This window comes from Dipodomys merriami, unplaced genomic scaffold, assembly GCF_024711535.1.
Source record: "Dipodomys merriami isolate MVZ:Mamm:240054 unplaced genomic scaffold, mDipMer1.0.p SCAF_41, whole genome shotgun sequence".
Classification (NCBI taxonomy): Eukaryota; Metazoa; Chordata; class Mammalia; order Rodentia; family Heteromyidae; genus Dipodomys; species Dipodomys merriami.
In genome coordinates, this window is record NW_027205715.1 from 10,874,903 (window position 1) to 10,902,346 (window position 27,444).

At 45.1% G+C, this 27,444-nt stretch overlaps 2 protein-coding genes across 6 annotated transcripts in view; one reads left to right on the forward strand and one right to left on the reverse strand.

The window, feature by feature from the left end:
• The window catches only part of LOC138806993 (BTB/POZ domain-containing protein KCTD19), a 29,622-nt gene extending 6,752 nt beyond the window's left edge, over positions 1–22,870 (reverse strand). The window contains exons 1-8 of one of the 5 annotated variants that reach the window (XM_069992537.1): positions 22,810–22,870; positions 18,425–18,721; positions 8,174–8,324; positions 7,075–7,266; positions 5,527–5,658; positions 3,470–3,680; positions 2,209–2,369; positions 171–274 (exon numbers count right to left, since the gene is read on the reverse strand). In XM_069992537.1, the coding sequence (XP_069848638.1) occupies positions 171–274; positions 2,209–2,369; positions 3,470–3,680; positions 5,527–5,658; positions 7,075–7,266; positions 8,174–8,324; positions 18,425–18,721; positions 22,810–22,812 (1,251 nt within the window). In that variant the 5' untranslated portion in view covers positions 22,813–22,870. The other 4 variants (XM_069992539.1, XM_069992536.1, XM_069992540.1 and 1 more) reach the window with 4 other exon arrangements.
• Positions 22,871–23,159: 289 nt separating this feature from the next.
• The window catches only part of LOC138806995 (leucine-rich repeat-containing protein 36-like), a 41,766-nt gene continuing 37,481 nt past the window's right edge, over positions 23,160–27,444 (forward strand). The window contains exon 1 of the mRNA XM_069992541.1: positions 23,160–23,244. Within this exon, the coding sequence (XP_069848642.1) occupies positions 23,175–23,244 (70 nt within the window). The 5' untranslated portion in view covers positions 23,160–23,174. The remainder of the gene's footprint in view (positions 23,245–27,444) is intronic.

Genomic DNA, 27,444 nt, shown 5'->3' on the forward strand with positions numbered 1-27,444 from the left:
ACTTCTGAAGAATTCCCAGCATGCTACTCATTTCATTTCTATCCATAGGATAAGTACTAGGGGATAAGTACTAGGGGGAAGTACTGGTTCTAAGAAAGTTACTGGAATCTGTATGAGCAGCTCAGGTGGGGAAATCAAAGGGGGAGGAGGGTAGCTGGGGCCAGCAGTACCTTCAGCAGGGTCTGCAGAGTAGTTGCATACCAGTGGCTTCCAACATAAACCTTGACGATCTGTTGTGGGGAATACACAGTGATCTCTGCTGTCCACTCCTCATCTATAGGAAACAATGAAAGGGAACACATCATATGGCCAGAAGAGAAATGAGTAAGGCAATAGTGTTTGCATGGTAAGACTTCATATCTTTATTATTCATATCAGGTTGCCTACTCTGAGAAACAGCAGAAATTCCTGACACAAGCCTTCTCTACTGCTCACCATTTAGCTTTGTTAGGGGGTGAGCTGGGCTTAGAATGGCAACTTTTAGGGTCTGCTAATAACCCTGGGGTGAGCAAGGAAGCCCTCTAAAAACCCAACCCCAGAGCACTGCCACTTTGACTCACTTCCCTCAAGAAAGCTGGGTGGAGCTGGGTGCCAGTGGCTCATGCCTGTAATTCTAGCTACTCAAGAGGCTGAGATCTGAGGATCACGCTTCAAAGCCAGCCTGGGCAGGAAAGTCCGTGAGACTCTTTATCTCCAATAAGCCATAGAAAACCGAAAGTGGTACTGTGGCTCAAGGGGTAGAGTGCTTGCCTTGAGCTGAAGAGCTGAGGGATAGCACCCAAGCACAGAGTTCAAGCCCACAACCGGAAGAAAAAAGAAAAGAAAAGAAAAGAAAAGAAAAGCAAGCTGGGTGGATGCTCCTGTTTACGTATACAAACAGCTAACTCTGGGGCTGGGAAGGTGGCTCAGTGGCAGAGTGCTTGCCTTGTATTCATGAGGCCCTGGGTTCGATTCCTCAGCACCACATAAGCAGAAAAGGCCGGAAGTGGTGCTGTGGCTCAAGTGGTAGAGTGCTAACTTTGAGCTGAAGAGCTCAGGAACAGTGCTCAGGCCCAGAATTCAAGCCCCACAACTGACAAGAAAAACCCAAAAAACAAAAGGGCTGTGGAAATATAGCTTTTCAGGTGGCCACCAGCCTGGAGCTAAGTCCTTATGGCTTGATAGATATCATACAATCAGTCATTTCTATACAGCGACTAAGGCTCTAGGTATGCATTGTATGCATGTCACAGGGACCTATAATGGGAAGATGAACCCTTTCCATCAGGTAACTATATTTAGGGCTCATTCTAATTTGTGATGTGGATATATAACCTGATTATGTGCCCAGGAAGTAGAACATATAAAATTAGGCTGTGAGCTCTAGGAAGATAGGAACTGAGTCTTTGTTACTCAATTCTGTACCTACAGTGTTTCTACCTGTCCAGGTATATGGTATGTGCTCAGGAAGTGCTGAGTGGTACTGGATCATAATAATGTAGTTTAATCTTTGCCTAGAAAATTTGTTAATAAAAGCTTGTTAGCTAGTAAACAACATTAATTTGGGACTTAGATTGGAGACTCAGCTTGACCATTGTATAATTGGAACAAGATTTTTCCCTGAGCCCCTGCCCCTGTTTTATCTGATACATGGAGACCTAGGGATATTTCTGTGTGTTTGTGAGAAACAAATGATACTGCCTGTTGGCTCCTGGGGTCATGCTCAGCTTGTCCTGAGGGATCTGGGAAGCCCTAGGCTGTGTTGCAAGCCTGTCTCTTTATTCTGAGATGAATTCTGGGCTTAGAAGTAAGGAGAGCCAGGCGCTGGTGGCTCACGCCTGTAATCCTAGCTACTCAGGAGGCTGAGATCTGAGGATCACGGTTCAAAGCCAGCCCGGGCAGGAAAGACTGTGAGACTCCTATCTCCAATAAACCACCAGAAAACCAGAAGTGGCGCTGTAGCTCAAGTGGTAGAGTGCTCGCCTTGAGCTGAAGAGCTGAAGGACAACCCCCAGGCCCAGAGTTCAAGCCCCACGACCGACAAGAAAAAAAAAAAAAAAAAAGTAAAGAGAGAGCACCTACAAAATTCTCCCATTAGGGAGAACCCATAGCTGTTGGCTTGACTTTCTCTCCCATCTACAGTTTCTGGTCCTGGCCCATTTACTTTTCCTCTCTAGTCCCCTAGCCCTCCCCTGATGTTAGCTCAAACCCGGAAGTTTTCTCATTTACTGAACACATCCATGGGGGGTAAAGTCCTTGGTTCCAGATGAGTCTTCAGAGCCACTTTCATTGGCTCATAGGTGATATCTCTCTTGTCCAGGAAGGCACAGAGCTCATACACCTCAGAAATGGTCTCTGTCAGGGGTAGCCGGCAAGTTCCCAGCCAATTCCTGCCCAGAAGAAAGCTTGTCATGAAGCACCTCAGTTCAGTACACCAAGAGATCCCAGCCTATAAATGTTTTGTCTAGGATCCCTTGCTACGATGCTGGCTCAGACCTGGCACTAGTAGCCTCATTTCCCTGTTTTAGCCACAAATCTGGAGATACCTTGAAGGACAATAAGCCTTGACAGAATCTTTCCTTTACGAGAAGAGCCTGACCTGTTTCAGAAGAGTCCATTAAACTGACTCAAGTCATCAGGCTCTGTCTCAGGCTCAGAGGCTAGGCCAGAGTCAGACCACAACCTTCTGTCCCTGTAACTTTATGCCCAAGATCTCTCAGCCTTGGTATGCAGCCTGTCATGACCTTGAGTGATGAACACCCCCTTTTCCCCACCCCAACCCTCTCCTCCAAAGGTATTTGAAGTTGCTTTCTGTGACATTACAAGGGTGGGCATGTCTGGAAAGAGATGGATGATGGAATGGGCCTTAAAAAGGGCCCCAAATGCCAGAATTGGAGTAAGATAGTGTTGAGGGTTAGCTAATGCTTTCCACATGGGCCTAGGAAAACCCTACTTTACCTTTAGTTTGGGAACTAATAAATTTTGCAACTTCAGCAAGGTTGTGCCACTGTTCAGAACCTCAGTTTACCCTTCTAGGATTAGAATCCATGCTGTGGCATTATTGGGGATATTCTGTGTTCACTCCTCAGGAGAAAGGCCAGACATCATACTCTGTGGGTACCCTCTGCCTTGCTTTTTAGGAGCTCACCCTGGAGATCTCTTAGGGTGGAGAGAATCTTTGCAGAGGTCTACTTGGGGTGGGGTTCCCAGCAGGCTGAGGGTATGATGGAGACCCGATCACCTCAGATTTAGCATAAAGTAGAGGAGAATAAAATAGGAGGTAGCTTGAAACCCTTGCATTTTGGGGACCCTGGTACCTTGGCCTCTATGTCCTCAGAAGCCTGAATCTAGTGGTGATGGAAGGTAAAATGATGGGTGGATCCAAGAACACTCTTCCCTTCTGGATCATGGGAAAGGTTCTAGATTGGTCCTAGAGAAGTGGTAAAGCCCAGTCTGATGGGACCAAGTGACTCCCCTTAGAAGGACTTACTTGACATGCTGGAAGAGGACCCCATTCCCTGTGATGTACAATCTGCTTCCATCCAGTGTGCTCTCAATGCGGAGTTGTCCTAGTGCGGAGTCCGGGTACTTAACCAGCAGACCCAGGGCCATCATGTACAGGGGCTTCACAGATTCTAGGCCAGCTGCACGCCCTGCTTTTCCAGGGCTTGGGGAAGGGCAGGAGGTCCGTGAACAGCCACCTGTGTAGGGAAGAAAGGGGTAACTTCTAGATTTCCATGATTATAGCCAAATTGGGGACTGTGGGTCTGAATCCCTTCTCTGCCCTGATAAAGACTTAAGTGGCTTACAATAGTATAGATTTGTCAAATTTAGTGGTCAGAATTCTTTGACAGGAAGCAAGGTAAGGTGGGGGCGGGTGGGATTCATTAGCTATGTCACTAACATCTGAATTTTGGAAATCTCAGAATAAAGACTCCAAAGGAATCTCCATTTGTTCCAAGCTCTGCCCATTCTAAGGCAAGATCAGCGACCCATGGGAGCCACAGGCTTCTCAGCCCCAATTGCTGGTCCAGAGATTTACTATGTGTGGTTATTTGCAGGTTGTATATTTGGGTTTGTGGCTTGTGGGTATACTTGTTGCAGTCACAGGATGTAGTCCACTGAACACAATTAACACAGATGACAGGACTCTGTCCAGGGAGCAATTATGGACTAGCTGGAAAACTACCAGGGGACTTGCATAGATCACCTATTTTAGTGTATCCAGAGTTAGTGCTATAATTGTTACACAAATGAATACACTGTGTCCAGAGGGGCTAAATATCCTATCCCTCCTCAACTTGGTAGTTTATGGGAAGGTAGTTAGAACAAGTAGTCATAGAGCTAGACAGGGACAAGGCTGGGGTTGAGGTCAGCTCTGTCCCTCATCAAGGCTACCAGCTCTGTTTCCCTAGTTATTCTTCCTTCCCTCCCTCCCTCCCTTCCTCCCCCTCCCTCCCTCCTTCCCTTGAACTCAAGGCCTCATGTCTCACAGTCTCATTCAGCCTTCTTGCTCAAAGCTAGCAGTCTACCACTTAAGCCATGCCTCCAGTCCTGCATTTTGCTAGTTAATTGGAGACAAAAATCTCACAGACCTTTCTGCCAGAGTTGGCTTTGAAAGGAGATCCTCCAGATCTCAGCCTCTTTCCTGAGTAGCAAGGGTTACAAGCATGAGCCCCTAGTGCCTGAATCATTATACTGCTTTATAAAGGGCCAACACCATGCTTTGGTTTGAGAAGAATCTGTCTACAAACATACTTCCATCTTCATATTGCTTGTAGGGAGCAGGCACTTGTCTACGCATCTTACAATGACTTATGCTTTCTGAGGATTGGAAGCATTTGAGGAAAAGTTGAACTTGTACTCTGTTAAATAAGGCCCTGAGACAGGCTCCCGAAAATGGCTGCAGGATGCCACTCTTTCCACATAGGCCAAGACTCCATTTGCCTGGGAGAAGGCTGGACCTGAAGACAGGGAGATGCCTTATTCCCTTGGGCCAAGTGCCTCCACGGACTATGTGTAGGATTTGAGAAATGGAATGATGAAAGGTAAATCAGAATTAAGAGGCGAGAAGCCACTGGAACAAGGCAGAGCTCAAGAGCACAGAGGCCTGGCCTGGATAGGGTTCAGGAAATATCAGAATTGTGAGATGGGGGGAGACAGGGCCGGGAGTAACTGAAGAACTGGTGGGATATTCACCCAAATATTTACAGGCTCACAAGTTGGGTGTGGAGGTGAAGACTGGGAGTTGTAGGTACCCAGGATTTCCACAGGTAGGGCAGCCCTCAGGCCCAGCCTCCCTCCCCAGGACATTAGGGGCCTGTTTTCCTATCCAGGCTCTGCTCTAAGTCCAGACCAGCCTAGATTTCTTTTGGCCTTGGCAGGCCAACCTTATCCCTGTGGGGTGCTGAGCAGAGAAGACTGAACTCATGCGGAGTTTCAGGCCAAAGTGGCTACAGGAGAGGCGATGTTTGTTCTTGGCTTTTCTGGCAAAGCCTAGATTGGCCCAGAATGTCAAGGGGAGGTGAAGGATCCCAGGCAACATACCCATGTTCATTCGACACAGCCGTACTGCTTCTGTGAGCTCAGGGATTTCCAGAATTTCAACTTCGGCTTCTAACACATCTATGTTGGAGAAATTATCTGGTAGTAAGATCTTGTGTGAGCGGAGAAAATTCACTTGAAAGCAAAGGAAAGCAACACGTGTTAACAAAGCTGTGTCTGACTTAACTAGAGGTTCAAGTTCTGGCAGGTTTTTAGTGCTGTACCTTACCCTAATCTCTCTTTTCTTCTTCTTTTTTTCGAAAATTCTCCTTATTCTGAAACAAGTCCTAAACACGCCTGATTAGATTTAGCTATCAGTCTGTGGCCTTCAAGGTGAAAGACCCCAAATTACTCTGTTCTCATACATCATGAATTAGGCGTATGGGCACCCATGGCTTGGCCTGGGTCAGTCTCAAGCCAGGACCTTCTTGGGGAGCACACTGCTTTGAGACTTACCCTGAGAGTCTTGGCTGGAGGACATGTCATTCCACAAGAGGGAGTTGTCTTGCTCCTTAGAGGGGAGGCACCCCACTGAGCCTGGCCTGGTAGGGGGCAATTGCAGTTTGTCCCTACCTGGACTTCACTGTGGGAGGCCAAGATGGAGCCAACGCTAGCATTCTATGTGAATCAACTTGGAGATTCTTTTCTTTTTCTTTTCTGCCAGTCCTGGGGCAGGAACTCAGGGCCTGGGCACTGTCCCTGAGCTTCTTTTGCTCAAAGCCAACACTCTACCACTTGAGCCACCGCATTTCCAGCTTTTTCTGTTTATGTGCTAATGAGGAATCGAACCCAGGGCTTCATACATGCCAGGCAAACATTCTGCCACTAAGCCACATTCCCAGCCCTCACTGAAAACTTACTAGATGCCTTTGAATCTGAATGGCTGAGGTTCTAGGCATTCAATCTCCTGGAACAACTTGCTTATCTAGGCAACAACAGCTGGGGTAAGAGAGGCCCTCTAGCAGAACTGGTTCTGGGGTTTGGGGGTAAGGATGCTCTCTTCTGGGCAGGGGAGGAGTTCTATTTCATCACTCTTGAGGTCACTAGTTCAAGCCCATCATTTTACCCAGCTCTGGGGAAGTTGTCATTGTTGACCACCACCCCATTCCCTCCCTCCCCCCCCCATCCTTTGTACTCTGAGTATAGCTGAAGTGAAGCAGGCAGAGCTATTCTTTGAAACCCAATTTCCTTATTCTACAGTAACAAGAGGTGAGGTCTGGAGGCCAGTTGGAGATGGAAGGGCAGGGTAAAAAAAAAAGAAGCTGACCTTGGATTCTTCCCTTCACATCTATGGCTCTACTGGCCCCTGACATCATCTCCAGAAGTTTTACAGCCAGGCCATTCCAAAAGAAATAAGGGTTAAAATAGCTCTAAGCCAAGTGAGAGTCTAATACTGGAATCTACTTGCTTCCTGGAAGACTGTCAGACTTCCACCTCCACCCAGAAAGCTCTTCAGGCCCTAAGCATCAAGTGGGGCTCCACGTGATCTGCAGTGGGTAAGGGTGGGTGACCTTATCAGCTTATGCCCTGGGCCCCTGACAGAGCAATCACCAATGAAGCGGAACTCGCTGCACTCGCATTCGATGAGGGCCACAGTCTCAGCCAGCCACAGCAGGTTGTCTTCAGTCACTAGGCTTGGATACTTGGCCACCAGGTCCAAGGGCAGGAAGCAGTAGTGTACTTCCTCTTCTGTGTCTAACAGTGGTGTGTCCATGAGCCCCAAAGGGGCTTTATCATGCAAGCCTAGAGGATATGTATAGAAAGCATCTGTCACCACCTCCATGAGCCCAGGTTCTCACGGACCCAGGGGTCCCTGGAGAGAAGACCCAGGACACAGCACCTGCCCTTAGGCACACTTCCTTCTGAGAGAGCTTTAAGGTGGGGAAGCTAAGCATTAAAAAATATTTTTCTCGACAGATTAAGAAGAACAGGAGACATGTGATATTTTGGCTTATGTGCACAAAGTCACTAAGTTCATTTAGCCTCTTTCTTTCCTTCCTTCTTTCTCCCTTCCCTTCCTTTCTCCCTTCCCTTCTTTCTCCTTCTCCCTCTCCCTTCTCTTCCCTTCCTTTCCATCTTTTTCTGTGTGTATGACAGTACTGGGGCTTAAATGCAGTACTCAGTACTGGGCATTGTCCCTTAGCTTTTTCACTAAAGGCTGTTGCTTTACCACTTGAGCCACAGCTTCACTTCTAGCTTTTTCCTGGTTAAGTAGAGATAAAAGTCTCATGGACTTTTCTGCCTAAGCTAGCTTTGAACCACTATCCTCAGATCTGTCTCCTAAGTAGGTAGGATTACAGGCACGAGCCACAGGTGGCTGGCTCATTTTAATCTTTTCTAATTGGCTCAAGCCAACCAACTGTGACCAACCAATTAGTGTTTTTATTTTCCTGGAAGCTCAAACTGACTGAGAAGCATGAATGCCTAGGAGCTGGAAGACAGTTTTCCCTTACCTAAGGGAAACCAGTGGGCAGAGGAATGAATATAGAACAGGTACATAGTTCTAGCGGCCAAGCAGCCATGGAGGGGGCAGGTACTAGAGAAAGCACCAGAACTAGCTCAGAGACGAGGGTACTTTGAATGGAAGCCACTTCTGTTAGGGTGAGGAAAGCTGGGCTTGGCGCAGGGGGCGGCCCATCCTTGATTCTACCTGTGAAAGCTGGACTTTTTATTGGAAATTCTGAGGGTTTGCTGATACACTTCCATGTTCTCCAGTAGTTCAGAGATGCTCTCTCAGCAACAGGAATGTCTGCAGGCCGCACTCGGAGGTGGTGCTTCCCTTCCTTCAGATTATCCAGAGTCTAGGAAGATAAAGAACATTGTTCCTTGAACTGGGCGTCAGTGGCTCCTGCCTGTAATCCTAGCAACTCAGGAGCTGAGATCTGAAGATCACAGTTCAAAGCCAGCCTGGGCAAGAAAGTCCTTGAGACTCTTATCTCCAATAAATCACCAGAAAAACCAGAAGTGGTGCTGTGGCTCAAGTGGTAGAGCACTAGCCTTGAGCTGAAGAGCTGAGGGACAGTGCCCAAGCCCAGAGTTCAAGCCCCATGACTAACCAAAAAAAAAAAAAAAAAAAACATGGCTCCTTGCTAATCAGAACCTGTTAACTATCTAGCAATTCTAGAGTAGGTACCAGGAAAAACAGTATGTAACTCACTTTGGTAAGGTATTTCAAACTAAATTTATCATACAAAAAGTGAAAACTATAAGATGGCATACTAATACTTTAAAAAAAATTCTAATAACTCTTCTGATTTTTTAATGGTATTGAAATTTGAATGTAGGCCCTTGTACTTGCTAAATAATCACTCTATCTCTTGAACCACATCCAAGCACCTTTTTTTGAGACACATCTCCCTATATAGCCCAAATTGGTCTTGAACTCTTGATCTTCCTGCTTCAGCCTTCTGAGTGCTGGGATCATAGGTATGTGCCATCATTCCTGGTTCTCTTCTGGCTTTTGAAACATTTATTTTTTTCTGTCTGTGCTAAGGCTTGAATTCAGGGATTGGGCTCTGTCCTTTAGGTTTTTCACTTAGGGCTAGTATTCTACCACTTGAGCCACAGCTTCACTGGTGGCTTTTGAGTGGTTAATTGGAGATAAGAGTCATGGATTTCCTGCCTAGACTGACTTTGAACCTCAGTCCTCAGATCTCGGCCTCAGAAGCAACTAGGATTACAAGCATGAACCATGAATGCCAAGTCAAAACAATTTTTGGTCTTATAATTTTATGTATGGTGGGTAATAGTAATTTATCATAATACAAGGATTAGTTTATAATTAATCATTTAAAATATGATGCTTTCTGCTATCCTTTCTCTCTCTCTCTCTTCCCCCCCTCCTCTCTCTGTCTTGTGCTGGTACTGAAATTTGAACTCAGGACCTTGTGTTCTTGCTTAGTTTTTTCGCTCAAGAGTGGTACTCTCCCGCCCCTCCTGTTAGCCCAGTGAGCTCCCTTCCCAGCTTAGCACGCTCCTTCCCCTCTCCACAGCTTAACATGCTCCCTTCCTAGGCAACACTAGGCCCATTTAGAAAAGGCAGTAAATAATCAGCCTCCAACTTCCCTTTACCTTGGGGCGGCTACCACCATATAGGGCAACAAGAGCCCCGTAGAGTGACCTTCAGGTCTGGGCAGCTTCAAGCCCCTTTATCTACTATTTGGATAGCAGCCATAAATCCTAGTCCCCCATGATGAAGCCCCTGGTCCTTACATCCACACCAGGGTCTCCACCGCCTAGCCCCTTCCAGCCCCTCCTAGGCCTCCTAGGTTATATAGGTCACCTCAGACAATAGCCCGTGCTTCTTCTCACTTCTCCCCTGTGAGAAGGGGTCTTGCCGGCCCCTTTTCTGCCAATAAACCTTTTTTTGTTCTCTGTACCTGAATGTCTGCATGGTTTTCTAGCAAAGTCTAAACTACTCTAACACCTCCACTTCTATTTCTCTTGAGTAGTTAAAAACCCTTTTCAAACCTGTTATAAATGTGATTCGCTCATTGTATGTGTTCAATTTAATTCTAGGAAGTGGTCTAAGTAGTGAAATCAAAGTATAATAAGTGCCTTATATTGGGTACAGTGCTCCACATTTTTCAAATCACACACATTCGTTTGTCAGATTTACTGAGGAGAGAGCTAGGGAAAAGGCTTTTCAGTTTATCTAAGAGTCTCCCACGTGGAGAGCATCATGGCTTCAAGGAGCATATGGCCAGGGGTGGGTGAGGCTGGTATGGAGAACCCCAACCAGGCAGGGCTGAAGCGTAGAGCAGAGAGTGGGCTGAAAGGTCTTCAGGGGCCTGTTCTCTTTCCAGTCCTGCAGATGATCATGACATTAAGCTAACTGTTTCTGACCCTGCCTTAGCAGAAAACAATATTTTCCTAATTTGTTTTTTTAAATAGCAAGACAAATGCTGTTTTTTTTTCCCTTTCTGGTCAAATGGTTCTTTGAAAGTACCCTATAGCCAATTTTATCCCCTAAGAGCCTTTTAAGGAAAGAAAAGCTTAGATTCAATAATAATAAAAGAACCTGTCTCTAATTGCTAGTCCTGGTGAGATTGTTCTTGGAAATCCTAAGTGGTCAGAAGAGCCCCCTAGTGGCCATTTTTATAAACTGCCCCCTTCTAATCATTGTCTGCAAAAGGATGTGAAAGGAGAGTGGGACCATCTTCCCTACTTTGGGTAACTAAAGGACTTGAGGGAGAACTGGAAATGACCCATGTTTTCCTAGGATACTGAGTATTAAGGGAGACTGCATGTGTTGAATGCTGGGAGACTGCAACTCATTCACTTGAGAAATAGTCATTGTGCATTGAGGATCTCTACTTGGGCAGAGAGAGATCAGCTTAGAGGAAAAGAAAGACATTAAAACCAATGATTGGGGAAGGGGTAACAATGTTCAAGAGGAAGTGTACTCATTACCTCACTCATGTAACTGTAACCCTCTGTATAGTATCTTTACAATAAAAAAATTAAAAACAAAAAAACAAAAACGAAAAACAAAAAAACCAATGATTGGGCTTGGAAGTTGGCTCAGTGGTAGAGCACTTGCCTTGCATGTCTGAGGCCCTGGGTTCGATTCCTCAGCACCACATAAGCAAAAAGAAAAAAGCCGGAAGTGGCTCTGTGGTTCAAGTGGTAGGGCACTAGCCTTGAGCTGAAGAGCTGAGGGACAGCGCCCAGGCCCAGAATTCAGGCCCCACAACCGGACCAAAAAACAAAACAAAACAAAAAAAAATAAAGCCAATGATTTACATATGCTAAGATCTAGAACCAGTTGTTTTGGGGTGTTTGAACCAAAGTCAGTCACTGGGTTTGAACTCAGGGCTTGGCGCTGTCCCTGAGCTTTTTTGCTCAAGGCTAGTGCTACCACTTTGAGCCACTGCCCCACTTCCGGTTTTTTAGATGGTTACTTGGAGATAAGAGTTTCACAGACGTTCCTATCTGGGCTGGCTTTGAACTGAGATCTTCAGATACCAAGCTCCTGAGTATCTAAGATTACAGGTATGAGCCACCAGTGCCCTGATAGTTATAAAGTGTCTGGCTCTCTAGGAACCCTGGGATTTGTTCCACATTATTAGAAGAGGACCTCAGCTTTCTGGTGCTTTGACTTGGTACTGCATGCTGCGCTGCCAAGCTGTTAGCTCTCCTTAGGATGGAGCTTGGGTGGAGAAAGTTTTCTGGATGAGTGAGTAGTTGACCTTGGGTGAAGAGGAATCACAGGAAAGTGATGCAAAAGGAGCTGGAGGGGAAGTGGACAGCAATCACAACACTGAGAAAGATGTGGAGTTTCTAAGACCATAGGCAAAGCCAGTACAGGATGACAGTAGCAGCGTTGAGTTCAGAGGGCCATGAAGACAGCAACCAGAGAGAAGACTTAAAAGGGAGAGAGACTGGGAGGAAGGAAAGACAGGGAGAGAAGATGGCAGGAAGAAAGAGCTCAGCTTAAGGCTAACTAGTAGTGGATATAAAGACAAGTGTGCAGTACAGAAAGGATAGTGAATTAGGAAGGTCCTAAAAGAAAGCAGAGGATCCCAAGTCTGTACCAAGGTGGCCGATTAGGGATCAGAGAAATGTGAATTTGCCACTTACTTTACCTACAACTCCAAATCCAAACTCTCTTAGTGGGAAAAACTGGTGCCCTGAACAACTCTAAATTGGCCACAGGAGAGGGGGACAGTGGGACGGGAAATCTCTCCAGGATGATGACCTGATTATATGAGGACAGCCTGGGACTTCCTATTTGAAAGTATTGTTCAGTACGGTGTGTGTCCTCTGGGTTGATGTGACCAGAAATGACAGTCCAACTAGCTTGACAGGAGATGGACTAGTGGAGATATACTAGTTGGTCTATTTTTTTTGGTGGGGGGGGCGTCCGGTCGTGGGGCCTGAACTCTGGGCCTGGACGCTGTCCCTCAGCTCTTCAGCTCAAGGCTAGCGCTCTACCACTTGAGCCACAGTGCCACTTCCGGCTTTTTTCTTTTTGCTTATGTGGTGCTGAGGAATCGAACCCAGAGCCTCATGCATGCAAGGCAAGAGCTCTACCACTGAGCCACCTTCCCAGCCCCTAGTTGATCTATTTTGTAGAAATAAAAATCTTCATTTAAGATGTGAGAAACATCATCTTCCCCAAGAAAGGAAAGTTTGACAAATCCTGAAATTAAAGCAAGTAAATCCATGCAGATTACAACAGTGAGGTGAAACTGCATGCTGACTCAAAACATCATTTCTATACTAGGCCCAGAAGCATAAGGCTGATTCCTGAATTGGAGATAAGAGTCTTATAGGCTTTCCTGCCCAAGCTGATTTTAAACCTTGATCCTCACAGATCTGACTCTTGAGTAGCTAAGATTACAGGTGTGAGCCACCAACACCTGACAGGATTTTTACTCTTCACAGGGTTATAACCTAGAAAGTTGTTAGAGGGAGAATATCTTCTTTCTTTTTGTAGGGAGGGGAATACTGGGGATTGAACTCATGCTTGCCAGGCAGGTACTCTATCACGTGAGCCATACCCTAGTCCTTATTTTTGTTGGTCATGGGGCTTGAACTCTGGGCCTGGCCACTGTCCCTGAGCTCTTCAGCTTAAGGCTAGAACTTTACTACTTGAGCCACAGTGTCACTTCCGGCTTTTTCTGCTTATGTGGTGCTGAGGAATTGAGCCCAGGGCCTCATGCATGCAAGGCAAGCACTCTACCACTGAGCCACCTTCCCAGCCCCTGCCCAGTTTGTTTCTGAGACAGGGTCTCAATAACTTTTTTCCCAGGCTAGCCTCAAGTCAAGATCCTCTTGTCTCAGCCTCCCAAGTAGCTGGGATTACAGGCCTGTCCTGACATGCCCAGACAATAAGAGGATTTCTTTAAGACCTGAATTCAGATGGCTAATTACTAGCAGGAGGATGAATGATTAATGTTGCTTTTGGCCTAGATAGTAATGAAAAAATATGTCAATAAGAAGCACTGTAAAACTGATGGTGCAGGGGCGTGTGTGTATGTGTTGTCAAAAGATGGCAGACAAATGCACCCTGCTGGCAGAGCTCTGGGATTAACAGGAAGCTTTTCAAGGCAACAGCATTTCTTGGAGATGCTTATGCTCTGTTGTGAAGGAATGTGATGGTGAAGCAGTTTGGGGAGCTTGCAAATCCCCTACTGCCTTGTAAAAACAAGGAAGGCTTACGCTGCTTTGAAGATCCTGGAAAGCAAGCCTTGTATAAGAAAAGGATGTGCAAAATGGCTGCTATCAACCAAAAAAAAAGCCAAATAAGAAGTGAATAGCATCTTTGACCTGCCCCTTTCCTGCTGGCTCTAGTGAGGGGTCATTCTGCAGAGATGGATTCAGCCTTCCTCCTCTCTCAGCAGATGTTTATTTAAATGCTTGAAATTGCTAGGTACTGTGAATGATTCTAGGAATAATACCGGCATGAAAATGACACAGTCCAGAAAAGAAGACATATGAATACATAATCCCAACAGAATTAGTGCTGACACAAGCCAGAAATTGACTTTCTTATGAGAACAGACCAAACTTGGCCTGAAAATGTCAGGCTAACCTGACATTTCTTGTGGGCCATATTTAGGCCAAATTATTTATTTTTGTTTTATTTTATTTTTTTTGTTGGTCGTGGGGCCTGAACTCTGGGCCTGGGCGCTGTCCCTCAGCTCTTCAGCTCAAGGCTAGCACTCTACCACTTGAGCCACAGCGCCACTTCTGGCTTTTTCTGCTTATGTGGCACTGAGAAATTGAACCCAGGGCCTCATGCCTGCAAGGCAAGCACTCTACCACTGAGCCACCTTCCCAGCCCCTAAAATTTTTTTTATTGTTATTATAAAGGTGATACATAAAGGGTTCCAGTTCCAAATCTTAAAAGGAACACATTCTAGGAAAATGAGCCGGGGGAAAAGTATAGCAAATAAACATGTGGGGCAGAACTTCGTAGTATGTGTGTACATGCATACATGTATACAATGCTATGCATGCATGTTGGGGTGTGTATATGCTGAGATATGAGCTATGACAAACAAGTCAGACTGTGAGGATGCTGATACCATGTCAAGGGATTTATACTTGAGTTGTGCCCTCACCCATACCCACAAACTTGATTCTCTGCTTCTAGAATCTCCTTCCTAAAATCACTGTAGCAATCTGCTCTCACATTGTGAAAGGAAATGTGAGACACCACTGGGCTATTTTCCTAAAAGCTTCATTTATTTGTGTGATCAACAGAAAAACTCCTGCGCTCCCTTGAGTACAAGGAACACAGGCAGACTGGGTTTGCTTCCTGGTAGTAGACTGGCCATGAGGGGAACAGGTGCAAACTTAGAAGAGCCCAGAAAGCAGTGAAAAAGGAAACATGGGGTCAGGGCCCAATTCAATGGTAGAGCATATGATTATCATGTACAAGGCCCTGGGTTTAAAAAGAAGAAAAAGGATGAAAGGAGGGAGAAAGAGGGATACTTAATTAACATGTCTGTCAGTATATTATTCCATCCGTGGGCTTCAAGGGGAAAGAAAAAGGAATCACTAGTTTGCAACTAACCTTGACCTCTCCTGAGTGACACTGAAAGGAAATTTCATACTGTAGTAGCAGCTGTGACTTCCAGTTGGGGTATTGGCATAGGAAAGGCTCAGAGCAATTTACTTTAATAAAATTGTACATTTAGCTGAGCACAATGGCTCATGCCTGTAATCCCCGCTATTCAGAAGGATGAGATTGAGAAGATTGTAATTTGAAGTCAGCCCTGTCCAAAAGTTAGTAAGACTCCATCTCAACCAGTAAGTTGGGCATGGTGGCATACACCAGTCAACCTAGCTACATGGAAGGTCATAAGTAGGAGAGGATCAAACTCTGAGGACAGCCCTGGACAAAAAATGAAACCCTATCTGAAAAATAACCTCAAAGTATAAAAGGGCAACAGCAAGTACAAGGTTCGAATGCAAACACAAGTCACAAAAAAAATTATACATCTAATAAATACAAGTAACAAAGTAACTTAACAAATACTTTTTTTTTTTTTTGCCGGTCATGGGGCTTAAACTCTGGGTCTGGGCACTGTCCCTCAGCTCTTCAGCTCAAGGCTAGCCCTCTACCACTGGAGCCACAGCGCCACTTCCGGCTTTTTCTGTTTATGTGGTGCTGAGGAATCGAACCCAGGGCCTCATGCTTGCAAGGCATGCACTCTACCGCTGAGCTACCTTCCCAGGCCAACAAATACTTTTAAGTAAGGAATTTAATGAAGTTCTAGGAAGCTCTATGATGTTATGTATAGACCTGTAATAATCCTCAGATCTCAGCCTCCTGAGTAGTTAGGATTATAGGCATGAGCTACTGGCACCCAGCTAGTCTGCATATTTTAGATAACCACAATAATAAAATGTGATCCTTTTTGTCTGTTTTCTATAGATAAATTCAAACATATTTGACCTCTTTCCCTTAGCATATTTCACTTCTCTACTCTTTGTTGTTGTTGGTGGTGGTCATGGGGCTTGAACTCTGGGCCTGGGTGCTGTCCCTCAGCTCCTCAGCTCAAGGCTAGAGCTCTACCACTTGAGCCACAGCGCTACTTCAGGTTTTCTGAGTAGTTTATTGGAGATAAGAGTCTCACAGAGTTTCCTGCCCAGGCTGGCTTTGAACCGTGATCCTCAGATCTCAGCCTCCTGAGTAGCTAAGGATTACAGGCATGAGCCACCAGCACCCGCCTTCTACTCTTTTTTATTTCTACCTACATTGTATAACTGTGCAGCTCACTCCTGAAGCTCCAGGGCTGAAAATGTGTCTGATGCTCAATACACATTAAATGTTGCAACCAGCATCAAGGCAATAATAGACCTGTGGTGTACTCTATGGAGGCCAAAGCTAGAGGTTAGAGGTGTGAGAGATTGGCAGGTGGAGTGGGAATGGGAGAGATAAAGGGTGGGTGGAGGGGATGGAGGTAGACATCTGGGTAGCAGTATGAGCCCAAGCATCTGCCTTCTTTTCCTTCCTGAATAGTGTGTGGTGTTCTCTTCATTGGCTACCTAATGAAACCTACTTAATAAACCTTCAGCCACACCCTTGTGTGTCTTGCATACTCATCTGGCACTCTACAACTTGAGCCAGGCCTCCAGACCTGCTTTCTACTAGTTATTTTAGAGCTAGAGTCTTAGACTTTTCTGGCCTGACTGGCTTCAAACACCATCTTCCACATCTAATTATGAGCCATCAGTGCTCAGTTATAGTTTTTATTTTTGTCTGCTGAGACCTCTGTTTAAAAATATATATGCCAGGCGCTGGTGGCTCACGCCTATAATCCTAGCTACTCAGGAGGCTGAGATCTGAGGATCACAGTTCAAAGCCAGCCTGGGCAGGAAACTCTGTGAAACACTTATCTCCAATAAACCGCTAGAAAACCAGAAGTGGCGCTGTGGCTCAAGGGCTAGAGGGCTCGCTTTGAGCTGAAGAACTGAGGGATAGTGCCCAAGCCCAGAGTTCAAGCCCCATGACCAAAATAAATAAATAAATAAATGTATATATGTATATACACATATATATAAATATGTATATATAAATATGTATATACACACACACACACACACACATATATAAGTGGCTCACATTACATGTTGGTTGTATAAGGGTGCCTTTTCCCCATTAAACCCAGAGGAATATTGCTTGGAACCCAGAATGTTCTCAATAAACACTGGTTGCCTGCATTAAGTGGGGTTGCTTAAGAAAGATCTTTCAATTAAAAATTGGAAAAATCTATCTTTACCAAGCAAAGTGTTTGTTTGTTTATTAGATAAAAACCTGATAGGCCTTGGGGTAGGGAAAGTGGTGGAGATGTGTGAGGCGGTTGATTTGCCTGAGGAGGTTGGTTCCCAGCTGTATTTACACTCAGCTTCCATGAATAAATACCACTTCAGCTGGGCCAGCCCAAATGTTTATTTCTTTGAAAGCACTACTTCCAAAGCATAAGCACTTGTTTCACAGTCTGTTTTAGGGAGGCAGATCAGCATAATCCCTCAAGTTCTACTGCTCACACATTTTGGAACTTTGGAAGAGAACCAATCATTGGTCTCTGAGTTATATATCCCACTTAGAACTTGCTTTCCAGATATATTTCAATTTGGGAGCTGAGGGCAGCAAAGGAGTCAAAAAGCTTAATAAACTGGACACTGGTGGCTCATGCCTATAATCCTAGCTCCTCAGGAGGCTGAGATCTGAGGATCGCAGTTCAGAGCCAGTCTGAGCAGGAAAGTCCATGAGACTCTTATCTCTTCTGCTTAACTACAAGAAGCCAGAAGTGGAGGTGTGGATCAAGTGGTAGAGCACCATCCTTGAGGAAAAAAAGCTAAGGGACAGCATCAAGGTCCTGAGTTCAAGTCTCTGTACCAGCACACACACACACACACACACACACACACACACACACACACACACACACACACACACACACACACACACACACACACAGATGCCAATAATCTGGGTAAGGCAGAAAAACCATGAGTTTGATCCCAGTCTGGACAACATAGCAAAACACTGTCTCAAAAACAAAAACAAGAGAGGCACCAATGGCTCACACCTATAATCCTAGTTACTGGGGACGCTGAGATCCAGAGGAGCTAAAAAGTTTGCCTAGACTCGATCTCCAAAATAGCCAGAAGAAAAGAAAGGCTAGAGGCATAGCTCAAGTGGTACAGTGCCAACTGACCAAGCAAGGCAGACAAGCAAGCCACAGGTACCTAAATTCAAACCCCAGTACCACCAAAAAGAAAGAAAGAAAATGCAATATCCATGTATTATCATTACTTTTACATCATTCATTACACTTGCTCATTAAGTTCATCCCAACAATCAATCCACAAAACAGCATAGCATTTAGTGATGTAAAGCTTGTTACTGATTGCCCTTTGGAAAAGAAGAATGTCTTACCTGCAGCAAAGGCATCAGCTGTAAACCCAGGGCTTGCTCATAGAGCAAGTTCAGTTCTGCACAACTGGAGAAGGAGAGTTTGGAGGTGTAGAGGTAATAGTGCACATGCCTAAATGTGGAGCCATCTCTGTCGATGAAGAGCCGCTGGTTTTCTGAAGGAGACAAGGCTGATGCCTCTTTCCACAGCAGTGAGTCTGGGAACTGAGCAAGTTTGCTTCTTGGAACTGAGAAATGCCAGCCTCCAACATTGAAATGAAATAAATCCTCTGATGATTCATGGGACATGCCAGCCTCCTCCTAAAGGGAGAATGAAAAGAGAGCTCTGCAAGAAAAAAGAAATAGCAAGGCATGGTAGTGCAGGCCTATAACTGCTGCCGTGTGGGAGGTGGAGAAGGGAGAATCATGTTTGGGGCAAAATGTGAGTGAAATCCTGGCCACCCCAAGCAAGAGCATTAGATATCAGGGGAAAAAAATATGCTAAAGCAAAACATGCTGGGGGTGTTGCTCAAATGGTAGAGTACCTACTTCTTCAAGATCCCAAGTGCAAACCCCAGTGTGACAAATGAAAAAGAACAAAAAAGAAAAGAAAGGAAGAAAAATGGAAAGTCCTGATTGGAAAGAAATGAGTAAACTATATTTGCCAATGACATAATCGTGTATATAGAACATTCGAAAAAGTTATTATGAGCCAGCAAGGTTGAAGGGTACAGATTAGTATTTTTTATAAATAGTCTCCATTTTTATATATTAGCAAGGAAGAAAACAATTCCATTTATAAGAGCATCAAAACGAACAAACTATGTAGGAATAAGCTTAACACAAGAGGTATAATACGTAGGTACTCTGAAAACTTCAAACCATTGTTGAAAGACTTCACTTAGCTAGCCATACTGCAGGTATCCTACCATCCAAGCCACATCCCCAATGAGAGAATTTTTAATTTGTAAATATAATTTTGTTGTTCTTATTAAGGTGCTACACAGAGGAGTTACCATTTCAAATGTCAGGTAATGAGCACATTTCTTTTTGGACAATGTCAGCCCTTTCTTCGCTTTTCCTGCCCACAAGATACATAGTTCATTTTCCACATAGTGTCTACTGAGTATCATGACTGCATCTGTTCACTCTATTTCCATGCCCCTCTTCAAAAGACAGAAAAAGGAACAAACAAAACAAATTACGTCGAAAAACATATTCATGGATTAGAAGAGTTAATATTGTTAAGATGACAATGCTCAGTTGGATGTCAGTGGCTCATGCCTGTAATCCTAATCAGGAGGCTTTGAGATCTGATCATTGCAGTTTGAAGTCAGCCCAGATAGTCTCTGAGATGCTTATTTCTAATTAACCATCAAAAAAGCCAGAAGTGAGGCTGGAAAGGTGGCTCAGTGGTAGAGCACTTGCCTTGCATGCATGAAGCCCTGGGTTCGATTCTTCAGCACCACATAAGCAAAAAGAAAAAAGCCGGAAGTGGTGCTGTGGCTCAAGTGGTAGAGTGCTAGCCTTGAGCTGAAGAGCTGAGGGACAGCACCCAGGCCCAGAGTTCAGACCCCACGACCGCCCCCCCCCCAAAAAAAAGCCAGAAGTGGCTCAACTGGTAAAGTGCTATCCTTGGGGGCGGGGGGGAAGCTCAGGGACAGCAACTGAGCTCGTGAGTTCAAGCCCCAGAACTGTACCAGGAATACATATAAACACACACACGAAGATGGCAATACTCAAACACGGGAATTTCAAGGTCCAGGCCAGCCTGGGCCACAGAAAAAAAAATGGTAGTGTGCCTACTTAGAAATCAAAAGGCAAAAGCAATAATAGCAATAATCACACTAATAATGGTAATACTTCCCAAATTTATAGACTTAACACAATCCCCATGAAAAGCCTAACAGTCCCTTCCCTCACTTTTTAAAACAAAACTTGGACAAACTGATACTAATTTTGTACAGAAACACAAAGGACCCAAGTAAACTAAAACAATTTTTTGAAAATGAAAATGAGGATTCCAACTGTCCACTCTCAATACACTGTAAAGCTAGATAGTAACACTATTGGCATAAAGAAAGCCATAGAAATAAGTGGAATAGAGATGAAGACCGGAAATAAATCCTTACTTTTTGTTTAATTGAATTTGTCCATCAACTGGTGAATGAATAAATAAAAGCACACCCACTGGAATATTATGTCAATAAATAAAAAGAATGAATCCTGCTGCATGTTATAATATGGGTGAACCCTGAAAAACTATGTAAGAGAAAATATCACATAGTATATGATTCATTCACATGCAGTGCTCAGAAAAGGCAAATTTGTGGAGACAAAGTAGATTAGTGGCTGTCGGGAGGGTAGAAGTTTGGAGGAGGGCGTGAGGAGTGACTATTAATGTGTATAAACTTCTTTTTGACTGGGCACTGGTGGTTTACACCTGTAATTCTAGTTACTCAGGAGGCTGAGATCTGAGGATCAGTTTGAAGCCAAACAGAGCAGGAAAGTCTATGAAACTCATCTCTAGTTAACCAGCAAAAGCCAGAAGTGGAGGTGTGCTCAAGTGGTAAATCTAGCTAGCCTTGAGCCAAAAAAAGTCCCTGCCCTAAGTTCCAGACCCAGTAATACCCCCTCCTGCCCGCCCCCAGAATTGGTTGTTGCTTGGGCTAGAGGAATAGCAGTGGAGGTGATGGAAATAAATTCACATATGATATCCCAGCAATGCAGTTTAACAAATGAGACACTATCTTATTATGTGCAAAGTTCTCTAGCTCTTACCAGCACACTTAAACCTCTGTGGAGTGAATGCAGTTGCCTTTTCATATACAAAAAAGGCACAAATCAGCCCTCTCAGGAGGCTGAAAGCTGAGGATTGAGATTTGAAGCTACCCCAGGTAGCTAAATCCAGGAGATTCCAATTAAGCAGCAAAAAGCTGGAGGAGCAGCCGTGGCTTGAATAAAAAAGCTACTCAGGACAGCAGCCAGGCCCTGAGTTCAAGCCCCAGGATGGACATAAAAACACACAATAAAGTAAAAATCATTCATCTTCTTCAGCTCATGGCCACCACGCCTACAACATTATCAGAATGTTTAGATTTTATATAAAAACTATGGCAGTAGTGAGGAAGATTGTTAAGGTAACAGGCAATTATTCCAACAAAAACCTGGATCTCCTATTCTGACAGTTGAGAAAAAAATAAATGAAGGAGGCTGGGCCATTTCTTCTAGAGAAAGTTTGCTCTAACTATTCAAATATAAAGAACAATTATATATGCCACATTTGAGACTAAAAGAGCTCTAGGAGGGGGTGAGGAAAAAGAGAAAATTTATAAATTGTAAAATACTGTCATGACAGTGGCACAGCTGGAAAAGTTAACCCCAAAATGAGCTAATCTAGGCCTTAGAGTCCTGGTTTTTCTCCAAACATGGCAATGTCTGGTCATGACAAACTGAGGGTAACTAGTGGCCCCACCTATATTGGATAAAGCATTAACTATATAAGGACTCTTGTTTGTGCTTTCTCCTGGTGACTAGCTGGTTGAGAATCCAAGGTCGGTGTTCAAAGCATGCAGATTTTGGATGCTAAAGAAAAGCTGCTCTTCGAATCAGTTAGTTCTAAGTGCTGAACATAGATAGCTCTTTTCATATTAAGGAAAGAATATGACAAGAGTCTTGGCCCAAGTTTGCCTCCTTCTTACGCACCGTCCACAGCAAGACCCTCTAGAAATGCACGGCTCGAGTGAAGGTAAAGGTTAAGTTAGTGGAGTTTTCGTTCCCAAAGACTACACTTAGGGGCTGTTTAGTGCAGAACTGTCCCAGCCTGGGGAGAGCCTTCCACCACAGGTAAACTTGGGGGGACAAATGGCGTCTTGCAGGATTGCAGTAAACCAGGGCAGCCTTCCAATAGTCATCCCCACCTCATCCCAAAGAGCATCGTCTCCTTTTCTACGCCGACCCCTCTCCCCCAAGGAGCCTCTTCCAACTCACCTGATGCTCTAAAGACAGGACCTCAATTCCCAGAGCCAAGTTTCCCAACCTTTTGCATAGGACACTTCCCCATCATGCCTCAGGAATCTGCCCCCTCCGCCCCCAACCCTTCAGATCTGGATCCCCTTGACCCCTCCAACTGCCCCAGCCCTGCTGCAACAGTCACCGTCCTGTGGCCATTGAGATAGGAAGACCTCCACCCTGTCAGAGGACGCCATGACGCTCCTCACACCTGTGACCCCCAAACTTAGTTCATCCCTCAAGAGAATACATCTTCCCAACTACTCAGAGCCATCACCCGAAACCCTTCAAAGTCAGGGCCACCCTCCCACCTCCATGCTCCACAAATCCTCAGCCCCAGTTCCCTTCATTCATCTCCTTAGTGGCTTTGGCGCTCAGATCAAGGGCAGGATCCGTACCATGGTAGCGACTCCTGCAGCTGGCGGGCAGTCTCGTGACCTAACCACCAACGGCCACCCAGAGCCCAGCCCGGTGCACTCTGAGGAGGGGGCTGAAGGAGGTGGTAGGGGCGGAGCCTGGCTCGGGGCGGGGCCTGGAAGTACAAGGGGCGGGGCCTTCTCGGGGCGGGGCCTAGCACGTGGGGAGGTGATGGTAGATGCTGCGGCCTGGGCGGGGCTAAGGGGCATATAGGGGCGGGGCCTTGAGTGGGCGTGATCAGGTGCGATGTAGGGTGGGGACCTGGCGCGGGCGGGCCCAGGCGCGCGCTGGGCCTGGCACGCGCTGGGCGGTCTCGCGGGCTGCGGCAGGTGAGCGGCAGGCGGGGATGGCGGAGCAGTGGGATCTGGACGAGGAGGGCATCCGCCGCCTGGGGGCGCTGAGCCTGGAGCAGCCGGGTAGGGGCGGGCCAGGAGGGCTTGGGCAAGAAGTGTGCTTTAGATGCCTGGAGGAGAAAACTGAGGTGGAGAGGCCGGGGAGCCGGAGGTGGAGGCAGGAAACAATGGAGGAGCGGTCTCTGAGGCGTAGGAGGTTCGGGAAACTGAGGCAGAAAGGGTGGAATGGAGGAATCAAAGGAGCAGGTAGAGAGCGGCGACTTGAGGGGGAGGAGAGGGCAGAGAAAGCATCGGGCACCCCTGATAGCCGACAGAACTGGACCGAGGAAAGAAGTCTCCTCTAGTGGAAGAGACAGACTGAGCCTGGCGGGGCCGCTGCGGGGAGAAGGGAAGTGTTGAAAGGGCCATTGTGGTGAGGGGGGGATGCTGAGGAGACATGTTGGCAGTCGGGAAACTTCCTACCCCGAAGGGCTTTTCCCGATCGGAGTGAATAGAAAAGGGCTCCCTTCCATTCTCAAGAACGTCAAGAACCTGGCCTTCGCTTTTTGACAAGTAGCTTCCTTGTAAGGGACTAGAAAAAGGCCCTGAACTCAATGGCAGGGCCTAGCGGTTCTGCCCGGCCGTGCTGACTCCATTCCTGGCTCGGGGATGGACTGCACTAAGCTTCCTTTCTGACTTTCTCCTAAATTCATATTCTCACCCCCAGGCCCAGCTTTACCTGCAGTTACTTCATCTCCCCCAACAAGTCTATCAGGTAGATGCTGTTACAGTTTCCCGTTGTACTGATCAGTAAAATCACCCAAAGTCACAGAGCAGGTGAAGTGTCCCACCAGGGTTCATAACCCACAGCTTTCGTCGTCGTTGTTGTTGTTGTTATTGGTTGTGGGGCTTGAACTCAGGGCCTGGGCACTGAGCCTGAGCCTCTTTGTGTTCATGGCTAGCGCTCTACCACTTGAGCCACAGAGCCACTTCCAGTTTTTGAGTGGTTAATTAGGGATAAGAGTTTCACAGGGACTTTTCTGCACTGGCTGGATTTGAACCATGATCCTCAGATCTCAGCCTCCTGAGTAGCTAGGATTGATTACAGGAGTGAGCCACTGAGCTGAGCATGAGCCACCGGCCTCCAGCCCACGGCTTGGATGCCAGAGCCTGCCTACATTATAACCATAACAATTATTCATCTTTCTTGCTTCCTCTACTATTTTCATTTGTAGACTATGAAATGACCTAGTTTTCTTGTATTTGTAATTTCATTTAAGATTATCATACTTCCTTTCTCTCTTTCCTTTCTTCCCTCCCTCTCTTCCTCTCTCCTTCCTTCCTTCCTTCCCTCTCTCTCTCTCTCTCTCTCTCTCTCTCTCTCTCTCTCTCTCTCTCTCTCTCTCTTTCTCTCTCTCTCTTTCCTCTTTCTTTTCTGGCACCAGAGTTCGAACTCAGGGCCTTGGGCTCTTGCTCACCTTTCTTGTTCTATCACTTGAGTCACACTTTCAGCCCAGTTTTTTGCTATTTTGGAGATTGAGACTCATGGACTTTTCTTCCTAGGCTAGCTTTGAACTATGATCCTCAGATCTCAACCTCCTGAATAGCTAGTATTATAGACATAAGCCACCAGCATTTAACATGCCTATAAATAGAAAGATACAGAGACCCTGTCCCAAAAAACAAAAGACAAAAGAAGTGGTGACATTGTCCAAGAAGCATTATATTCCTTGCCTAATGTAAGGAATTATAACCCTTTGCTCAACTGCTTAAAAACAACAATAAAGTTTTTATAAAGGTAATGCCTGTGTGAGTCTGGACCTCAAAGTGGAGGTCAGGGTTAGAGTGGATATAAGTTTTGGAGACATAACACAAAGTACTACAACCAAGGAGAGAATGCAGATAAAGAAGAAACATTATTTCCCAAACACCACATTCCTGCTCCTATACTCAGTCAATGGACATTGCAGTACCCCAAAGCTGACTCTTAAGCTTTCTTCTTTTCTTTACCACAATTACAGAGGTAACTGCTTACCCAATATCTTTGTGTTTCCTATGAGTTGGTAGTTAGATAAGGTTAATTGAATTCAGGTTTGGGGAGTGAGTGTTTCTTTTTCAGCAAGACAGTTTCATGAGTAATGGTGCATACTTCTGTTAGGAAATATATGATGTCTGGTTCTTTCTTTTTGTGATAGCCATTGACTAGGTCCATTAATTGCTTAGGTCCATTAATTCAGTAGGAATTATAAAATGGTTATTTGTAATTCTCTCATCCTTTTCCATTAGCTGCAATAATTCTATAAAGACAAACCTTTTTTCATCAATGATTTGATTATCCTGGGGTATAATTTGCATAGGAAAGAGGTTAAAAATTGGAGGGTTTTTCACTTATTTGCTAGTTTTGTGTTGTCTTCTTAGAATCCTTCTAGGGTAACTAACAAGGGCTGTGCTATGTCCTCAGCATCATTGTAAACTCATTGATTTAAATATGTTTGGTGTGTTCCAGTTCACTCTAGTTATTATTATATTTCATATTCAACTTATCCCAACTTTGACTAATGGGGATCTTTCAAGGTGATTCCTAATGCCCTAAAAAAAAGTTTTATTTCTTTGAGCTGTTTTTATTTTCTGGTGCTGGGGATTGAGTCCAGAATCTCACATATGAGAGTTGAAGCTATGTATTGTTATTATGCACATGCTTTAGTAAAGGCTATTCAGTTTCCAAAACAGAGATGACCAGATTTGTTGTCTTCATGAATAGAACAATTTTTTTTTGCATACACTGTGCAAGTGTTCAATTACAGAGCAATACCTCTAGTCCTATTCTGTTCTTTTGGGGGGCGGGGTGAACACTAGGGCTTGAACTCATAGCACTAGGAAAGCACTCCATAATTGGTCCATGCCCCACATTCCCCTTTCTTTAGTTTATTTTTTGGATAGCATCTCACATTCCCTCCTCACCAGAGCCAGCTTCAGACTGCCATTCTCTTACTTATACTTCTAGTAGCAAGAAATGTTAGTTGATATGGGGTATCACTAACTTTAGCTCAGGCTGGCCTCAAGCCAAAATCCTCCCAATCTCTGGCTTCTAAGTAGCTGGGATTACAGGCTTGAGCCACCACACCAGGTTTTCCAAATGAATAGCTTCTTAAGAGCATACTTCCTGTGACTCATAAAAGAATGTCACTGTAGCAATTATTATTTCAATGGTACTTCTCTGAAGAAATATGTCTGTTCTTCAAAGTAGACTTCAGTGGAAAAACATGAGAAGTGTTATGAGCTGATGATGGAAATCCTCATTATCCTTAGTTTTTTTGTTGTTGTTGTCTGAAACCAGGACTCAAACTTGGTATCTGACTCTTTTGTTCACTGGCCGGCAATCTACCATCTAAGCCATCCCTTCAACTCCATATCCTTAGCTTTTATCCCATAATAACAGACCTTCAGGGTATTAGATCACTGTAAAGCATCAAACCAGCAGTATACTGCCCTCCAAGTCAGAAAAATTGTTGCTGTTGTTTTAATTTTAAAAGCTGTCCTCTTGCATTATAAAACTCACCTTTTTTTTTTTTTTTTTGTCTGTCGTGGGGCTTGAACTCTGGGCCTGGGCGCTGTCCCTCAGCTCTTCAGCTCAAGGCGAGCGCTCTACCACTTGAGCTACAGCGCCACTTCCGGTTTTCTGGTGGTTTATTGGAGATAGGAGTCTCACGGTCTCTCCTGCCCGGGCTGGCTTTGAACCGCGATCCTCAGATCTCAGCCTCCTGAGTAGCTAGGATTACAGGCGTGAGCCACCAGCGCCCAGCAAAACTCACCATTTAAAAACAACTCAAGGTCATTTAATACATTCCCAAAGTTGTACCTCTATTCACATTGTCTCTTTTCATCAACCCATTAGGCAGTCATTCCTTTTCTCCTGCTTCCCTCAGCCCCTGGCACCCACTAATCTGCTTTCTGTCTTTATGAATTTGCTTCTTCTGGACATTTCATATGAATGGAATAATAGAATATGTCACATTTTCTGTCTGGCTTCTTAGATTTAGCATGATCATTTGAAAGTTCATATTTTAACGCATATCAATAATTCATTCTTTTTTATTAATAGACTGTATTTTGAGCCATTTTAGGCTTATAGAAAAATGGTGCATGATATAGATAGACTTCCTGCACCTTCCCTCCACATTTCCCTTATTACTAATAAGCTTGCATTAGTGTGGTAATAAGCTTGCATTAGTGTGGTATAGTTGTTGCAACTTATGAATCAATATTGACAAATTAGCTGGATTC